Below are 8,088 nucleotides of genomic sequence, written 5' to 3'. Positions count from 1 at the left end.
ACAGCCGGGGAACCGACCGACACGGCAGAGCGCCCCAGCACCCCCTGTCGTTAATCAACCTGCCCCCCGGCCCCACGGCGCACCCGCGCCAGCCTCCGCGACCGGACAACCCAGCCGCCCGCCCGGCTCTTTTCAACTGCCCGCGGAAGTGCCCGCGCCGGAACTCCTCCGCGCCCGCGCGCTCCCATTGGCTGAAGCGCCAGCCCGCTTCCGCCCGCTTCCGCCCACGACTCGGGGGGCGGGGCCGTCCGCGGCGCCACTTCCGCCTCGCCCCACCCCTCCTTCCCTTTTTAGCCGCTTCCGCCCCTGGGCCCCGCCCCGTCCCGCGCGGCCCCGCCCCCGGCCGGCGGTGCGGCCCCGCGGCGCCGCTTCCGGTGCGGGCCCCGCCCCGGCTGTGGCCCCCGGCCGCCGAGGAGCTCGAGACGCAGCTGCGGCGCCGGGGCCTGAGCGGCCGCGTCCACCACGGCGGGCGAGCCCGGGCGCCCCGCGCAGGTGAGCGGCGCGGGGTCCCGGCTGCGGGGGCCGCGGCAGGTGGCGGGGAGGCAGGTGTGCGGGGAGCCGGGGGGCGCCCGTTCGAGGGGGGGGGCCGCGGCGGGCGTGGGGGCGCTGAGGGGCCGGGGCCCCCGGAGTTTGGGGCGCCGGGGAGGGGCCGCCGGGCAGTGTCCTGGGCCGCGGCCGTTCGCGCTGCCTGGCCGCTGGGTGCGATGAGGGATGCGGTGCTGGGGGCCCGGCGGCCTGGCCGAGGGCCCGGGGGAGCCAGGGCGCTGAGGGGCTCGCTGGGACTTGGGTCTTGCACAGCCGGCCCTTTGAAGACAAGCAGCGAGAGTTTTGCTTTTTTTTTTTTTTTTTTAATCCCTACTTTTTTTTTTTTGCCTAGCTTTAAAAAAAAGTATCTTTCTCTCTTCCCCCCTCTCCCTCTCTCTCACCTATAAAAAATTCATAAATCCGAGCAGTTTTTTATTGCTAGGGATGTGATTACTTCCTCATGAATTTTTGAAGATGCTGAAGACATTTTTTCCCCTGTTTTGGCCCTAAACGTGGAACAATGCAGATATCAAGTCCCAGCCTGTGTGCCGGTGCCGGGAGGCCAGGCCTGCCCACCCTGAAGTTTGCCCCTGCATTGTAATGCCCTCCGTGGCGAGGCCTGGGGGAGACCCACCCCAGGGAGTCTTGCTGGGGTGGGGGCCCGGAGGGCCGGAAGGGGGTGGAGGAGGAGGGGTGAGGGGGCCGACGGGGAGGAATGCAGATAAACCTGCCCCCAGAATGCTTTGGCCCGATCGCCCTTTCTTTTTGTGTTCATCATAGAGTCCATGTCCTGGGAGCCAATCAGGGAAGAGGCGTCCTTGGCCGGCCGTGGAAAAGAAGCGTTTAGCTTGTTTGGAAGGCACCAGCGATATCTGTTTCAGATTAATTAACTTTTAAAATCTCCAGAGGAATTCCCCTCTGTTTGTTTTTGAGCGAGGATTGCAATTTGAGACCCCCGCCTGCCCGCGTGTTTCTTCTTTGCTGTTGTTGAAACTGGACTCTCTCCGGGCCGCAGTGTCCGGTTAGCCCGGCCCCCGCGCTCCAGTCGGGGACGTTCGGAACGTTTGCATCCAGGAGCGCTTCTCGGCCTCCCTTTTTCTGTGGGCGAAGTCGCTCCCGTGGGCCTGGTAACTCCGTGTCCAGCCGGGCCGGCGGTGCCTGTCCCCGGCGGGCCTGGGAACGTCAGCCTGTTCCCCCGGTAGCAGGAGCCTTCCCTCGGCCACTGTGGTTGTCGTTCTGTACACTCGGCTGCCTTCTCAGGACTGTTTGATGAGGTGTTCACAGGCTGTTATTGTCCCGATTTGCTCTCCTTAAAGCCCTCGGTAACTGCCGCTGCGGCTCAGCCCACTCCCCTCTCATACCCTGTTCGCCCCTCCCCTGCTGCCCAGACCACCTCTCTCACCTTAGAAAATCAGGCGCAGGAGCGTGCGCCTGGGGTCAGAACTCCAGGCCGCTCCGGAGAGGAGAGCGCCTCTTTACACCTGTTTTACGTAGTTGTTTTTTCTAACAGGTTAAGACTTAGAGCCGGTGTGCCTGCCGGGCTGCGCCCAGCTCAGAGCCATGCCCGTGCGTGGGTGACGCGGGAAGCCGGGATGGAGCCGCTGCCGCCGCCGCCGCCACCACACCTGGCTGCTCCGCAGATGGATGCCCGGCCGCCACAGGGACAGCAGATGCGGGAGGCCCAGGTGCTGTATGCGCAGAAGCTGGCCGCACAGCCGGCCCTCCTGTGTGCCACGCCCGGGAGGCCTGCTGGCAGCCCTGCCCTGGCTCCGTCAGCCAGAGGCGCCCCAGCCGCGGCCGCGGCCCGCGTCTTCGAGCACAGCGTGAACTCAGAGGCTGAGGAAGAGGAAGGAGGGCTGGCAGACACAGACGGGGAGGCCGAGGCCGAGAAGGAGGCCCAGGCGGCCTCCAGATACTTTCACGTGCAGAAAGCGGCTCGCCAGGAGCCCCGTGTGGCGCCCGTGTCCAGCGTGCTGCCCGCGCCAGGGCACCAGGCCAGAGACGATCATACCAAAGATGCTTCCCGGGCCCCGCCTGCCCTGGCCGCAGCGGGGCAGCCCACCTGGAATCTGGACGAGCAGCTCAAGCAGGTCAGTGTTTCTGCCACGGTGGTCACGTGTCCTTCCTGAGGGCCGGGGGCAGCGCCTGTGCCAGGGGGTCTTCCAGCCTCGGCGTGGCCAAGCCATGGGCTTTCCCCGTGAAAGCAGTGGAGTGCACAAGTCGTTCCTAATATAGATTGTCCCAGTTCCTCGTGCGAGCGAGGCAGTGCCGCCTTCCAGAGGAAGGGTGAGCCCGCGCGAACGGTGCGAGTGTCTAAAAATGAGATGTGTGCCTCTAATTATAGTTGTGCAGCGGCGATAGAGCAGTCTCGCGGGTTCAGCGTCTGTGCCCGAGCCCTGCTCCTCTGAGGACACTGTGTTCTTTTGCAGCCGATCGCAGCTGATAAGTAGCACTTGCACTGTGTGTGTGTTCCAGCAGAGAGCCCTGGACGTGGGATTTCAGGGCCCCCATCTCCTTGGAAATGGGGATGGTGGGGGAGCGGGGTGGTGGTGGAAGGAAAGCCGGCACTGCAGGCGCTGGTCCAGTCCCGGCTGCTCCACTCTGATCCCGCTCCCTGCTAGGGCCTGGGCCCCTGCACCCGCGTGGGAGACCCGGGTGAAGCGCGTGGCCCCTGGCTTCGGCTTCGGTCTGACTCGGCCCTGGCCTTTGTAGACATCTGGGGAGTGAAGCAGCAGATGGAAGACTGACATTCACTCTCCCCACCCCCTCCCTCTCCCTCTTTCCTCCCCCCCCAACTCTGCCTTTCAGATAAATAAGTGAATCTTAAAAAAATAAAATAAAAAGAAAGAAAAGAAATGGGGATGGATAGACTTCAGTATTCCCTCCGTAGCCCAGGAAAGCAGATGGAAGTGCACTCACGCTCTCACTCTCTCTCTTAGTCTCTCTCTATCTCTCACTCTCTTTCTCTCCCTCCCCCTCCCTCCTTCCCTCTGTCTCCTCTCCCCCATATCTTTCAAATAAATTATTTATAAATAAATTATTTATTTATTTGAAAGTCACAGTTACAGGGAGGGAGAGGCAAAAAGAGAGGTCTTCCATCCACTGGTTCACTCCCCAAATGGCCACACAGCCAGGGCTGGGCCAGGCTGAAGCCAGGAGCCAGAAGCTTCCTCTGGGTCTCCCAGCTGGGTGCAGGGGCCCAAGGACTTGGGCCATTCTCTGCTGCTTCCCAGACCCACTAGCAGGGAGCTGGATCTGAAGTGGAGCAGCCGGGACTCCAACCAGTGCCCATGTGGGATGCCAGCACTGCTGACGCAGCTTTACTCACGTCAGAGCGCTGGCCCCCAAAAAATAATCTTTTAAAAAAGGAAAAATTAGAAGCCGAAGGTGAGGTTGAGAACCCAGGTTGCCCAGGCTCCACCCTCTGGACGACTGGACCAGGACTCTGAAGGTGGCCGTGTTTTTTTTTTTTTTTTAAAGATTTTATTTATTTGAGAGGCAGAGAGAGGTCTTCCATCTGCTGGTTCACTCCCCATATGGCTGCAACAGCCAGAACTGAGCTGATCAGGAACCAGGAGCTTCCTCCAGGTCTCCCACCTGGGTGCAGGGGCCCAAGGACTTGGGCCATCTTCTGCTGCTTTCCCAGGCCAAAGCAAAGAGCTGGATCGGAAGTGGAGCAGCTGGAACTTGAACCTGCACCAATATGGGATGCTGGTGCCGTAGGCAGAGGCTTAGCCCGCTGTGCTACAGCACCAGCCCCACAGTCTACCTTTTTTAAAAAAGATTTATTTATTTATTTGAAAATTAGAGTTGGAGGGAGAGACGGGGAGAGTGAGAGTTTCCATCCGCTGGTTCAGTCCCCAGATGGCTGCAACAGCCAGGGCTGGGCCAGGCTGAAGTCAGGACCCAGGAGCTTCATCTGGGTCTCCCGGTGGGTGCAGGGGCCCAGGCACTTGGCCCGTCTCTGCTGCTTTCTTAGGGCATTAGCAGGCAACTGGATCAAAAGGGGAGCAGCTGGAGGTGGAACCGGAGCTTTTACGGGATGCGGGCATTGCAGACGGCGGCTTAACCTGCACCGCAGGGCCAGCCCCTCCGATTCGTCTTCTGCCTGGGCTTCTCCTCACCCAGAGAAGGGGAGCGGTGAGCTGGGCCAGGTTAAGGGACCTGTGGGTGCTGAGGCAGGGAGTCTCGAGGAAGCTGGAGTATCTGGGTACCCGCCATAGGCACATGCTCTCACGGGGGCCCAGGGTGCTTGCTTGACGTCATGTGTGGAGAGCTGTGGGTTCACACGGGGCCTCTGAGAAGTCAGACAGGACAGGGGCTTCGGGGCCTGAGAGCCCAGCGCTGTGGGTCCGGGAGCCCTGGGCACGAGTCTCGGGCAGCAGTGCTTAGAGCAGTGGCCCCCAGCCCCGTCATTTTCCTGTGTTCCCCTGTGCTCTCTTGGTAGGGCTCTGGGCTGAGCCTGTGTTCTCATCTATGAAGTGAAAGTGACTCGCAGCCCCTTGGGCTGGCACGTGGCCCGCGTGGTGGCCCAGGGCCGCCCTCTCCTGCGAGCACACAGACACGCCCCTGAGGCGGGGAAGGCGCTGGGACTGCACATGGCTCTGGCACGGCTAGTGCTGGAGTCAGAGGCCCGACTTCCCCGACAGCAGCGCCTGGCTGCCAGCCCAGGCCCGCCTGCCGGCTGATTGCTTTAGTTCAGCAAAACATCTGTGAGCTGCCGGCAGCCCCCGCACGCCTGTGTGGTTGGCAGAGTTCCACGGCGGCCGCTGAGTCAGCCCGTAGCGGGATCCCGCCCTGACAGCGCCGGGAGAGTTCAGGCCCGAGGCGGCTGGGCTGCCCCCGCCTTGGCAGCCGGCCAGCCTCCGCGTGTGTGCGGTCGTTCCTAGAAAGTGCCGCCGCGTGCGAGGAACAAGTGGAGCTCCAGAGCCTGTCTGTCTGCAGGAAGTGCAGCAGGTGTTGAGGTCAGGCCATTCGAGCTTTGAAAAAAGAGACTCTTGAGAACCGGCGTGTGCGGGCACACACGTGTGCGCCGCGGCAGGGCGCCCTGCCCAGCGCTCAGGGCTGGCTGCTGGCGTCTGGAACCCTCTGCGTTCCAGTTTCCGAGGCTTCCTCTAGGGCTGGACCGCCTGGCAGAGCACCTGCTGAAGTGCTGTACTCAGGCTGAGTTGCCGTAGCCCAATCCCGGACCCCAGGTTTTCCTCTGCCTGTACTGGGAGGTGGGGAACCGGGTGAGGGGCATCGGGCAGCAGCTACTTAAAACCAGATGTGTGCCCCTCCTTTCTCCTCTCTCGAATTTAATTTTTCAGCATCACTTTGTTCTGTACTCTCTTCCCTTGTCCAAATCCTGCTTTAAGAGTAAAAAAAAAAAAAAAATGTGTGGATTTGAAGCATTTTTTTTTTAGCTGCACTTTGGAAGGACTAAAAAATTAATATCCTTGGGGAGACCCAGTGGAAACCGTTACAAACCTGAGACTAGCTTTCCTAAAAACCTGTTCTGAGTCCTGTGTGTCTTTACACAGTTAACTTTGCAGTACAGAAACAGTGTCCTTTGTGTAGCAGTAGTTACAAAGGCCTCAGATCTCATTGGGCACGTGTTACAGTATCCATTTTGTTCTTTCCAACAACCGCCTGTTGTAGCTACTACCTTGTGCCAGGCCCCTGCTGTAAAAAACGGGTCTGTGCCCCGGGGAGCTGGTGGTCTGGTGGCTGCACGGTGGCAGCTCCAGGGGTTTGGTTGTGCTTGTCTGTGCCCTGAGCCCACTGAAGCCCAGGGCCTGGTCCATGGTGCTGTGGTGCTGAGGACTGGAAGCTAACATCCGTGTTTGCCAGACCAGAGTGAGACAGCGGACACTGTCTACCGCTTAGCACGGCCGGGCACAGCACCCGGAGTGCTGGTGGGCGATCTGTGAGACGGGGCGGGCGGCTGCTTTCGGCACGTGCCCTAAGGAAGGCCAAGTGGGAAAGCCGCAGGAGCGCAGCCTGGCCTTGGAGCCGGCGGCCCTTTCTTGGAACGTGGAATGTCAGATGGCTTCCTGGGTTCTCCTTGAATCGGCTCCTAGGGAATTCTGTTTCTGAAGGCCCGGTCACTGGGGTGCAGCGTCCTCCGGCACTGGGGTGACGGGAAGATGGATGGTGCCCCTGAGCCCAGCTTGCTCAATCCCGGCAGGCAAGTAAATACTTGTAAAACAAGACGGAGACAAAGAACCGAGCGTCCGTCTCACAGGGGATGGCAGCCAGCCGGGGGTGCTGCCGGCCTTTCGGCGTGGTCCTCTGTCCTGGGCGGTTCAGGCATTGTCTGATCAGCTAGGTTTCTAGAAGGACCTGAACGGCCTCCGTGGATCGGAGGACGAGGGCTGGCTGGGCGGGCGGGCAGGGCCGGCAGGAGCTGGTCCCTGTGGGGAGCCTGTGTGGGGGCCACAGCGAGCTCGGGGTGGGGCTCTAAGAGCTGTTGCTCAGGAAACTTGGCCTCCGCGCTTCCCTCCCCTTCTGGCAGGTTTTGCAAAGCGTGGCCTCAGAATTGCTTTCACAGTGCAAAGAGTAATTTCAGAAAGTTTGCAGTCGAAGAACTCCCTCTGCTACAGCTTGCTAAGCACGTGGGTAGCAGGGCATCAGCAGTGCCACACGCCTGGAAGCCGTGGGGCCGGCTCAGCTGGTGACGGCTCCGTGCGCCCCCAGGGTTCTCTGGAGGAGCCTCTACTCTCTGTGAGGAGGGGGAGGCCTCACGTTAGGTGGGCACCAGGCGACCAAGGGGACAGACTTGAGCAGAGGGAATCTTGTTTTGGTTGTCTGCCTCACACTCAAAACCTGCCCCATCCCGCTGTGAGAGGTGACTTCCTGTTGTCCCCTCCCGCTGTGAGAGGTGACTTCCTGCTGGGCAGTTGGTGGGCGCCGGTCTCCAGAGTCTGGCCGTCCGCAGTGTGCGGGGTCGCGTGACCGCAGCACCTAAAAAGTACGAACTCTTCCCCGGGGAAGCGGCGGCGGGCGTCCCCCACTTCCTTGGTAACACGCTCTGCCACCGGTCACCGACGTCAGTGGGATCTTCAGGGTGGTTCGTATCTGAGGGTGGACCGCCACCTAACCAGGGCACCGGTTCTGGGTGTGGTGCCTGGGGCAGGGCAGAAGTGCTGTTGGCAGCTGGTGGGGGAGGCCAGGGTGCAGCTGAAGGACTCGCAGTGCCCACCCAGGACAGGCCCTGGCAGCGTCACGGCGCCGTGCGGTCCTGTGAGCTGGGGCTACACTGCTCTAGGTTGTGCAGCAGCGAGAGAGCGTGCGCTGTGCTTTGATCAGGGGCTGCCCAGGCTCTGGTCCGTGTCTCAATACCCAAGGGGATTGGCAGCCTTGAGTTTTCTGCACTTCTGTTTTTAATACCCGTGTCCAGTTGTGTCCAGTCTGTGGTCAGTAGAGTGAGAGTTTGGATCCAGAATTCCAGATCTCTGACTTGGCTCTCCCAAAGGGTCCTCTCTGGCCACCTCTGTGTGTAGGGCTGTCCTCCCTCCCTCTTTCCACACAGATGGAGAACGCCCATCTGCTGGTTCGCTCCCCAAGTGCGTACAGTGGCCA

At 61.1% G+C, this 8,088-nt stretch overlaps 1 protein-coding gene across 1 annotated transcript in view; it reads left to right on the top strand.

Annotated features, from left to right (window-relative positions):
- The first annotated feature begins 437 nt into the window (after window positions 1–437).
- ARID3B (AT-rich interaction domain 3B) overlaps window positions 438–8,088 on the top strand; it is a 42,203-nt gene continuing 34,552 nt past the window's right edge. Inside the window, exons 1-2 of the mRNA XM_062204868.1 lie at window positions 438–492; window positions 2,036–2,615. Of these exons, the coding sequence (XP_062060852.1) occupies window positions 2,118–2,615 (498 nt within the window). The 5' untranslated portion in view covers window positions 438–492; window positions 2,036–2,117. The remainder of the gene's footprint in view (window positions 493–2,035; window positions 2,616–8,088) is intronic.

This window comes from Lepus europaeus, chromosome 11 (assembly GCF_033115175.1).
Source record: "Lepus europaeus isolate LE1 chromosome 11, mLepTim1.pri, whole genome shotgun sequence".
Classification (NCBI taxonomy): domain Eukaryota; kingdom Metazoa; phylum Chordata; class Mammalia; order Lagomorpha; family Leporidae; genus Lepus; species Lepus europaeus.
This window is presented reverse-complemented; position numbering and strand designations above follow the sequence as displayed.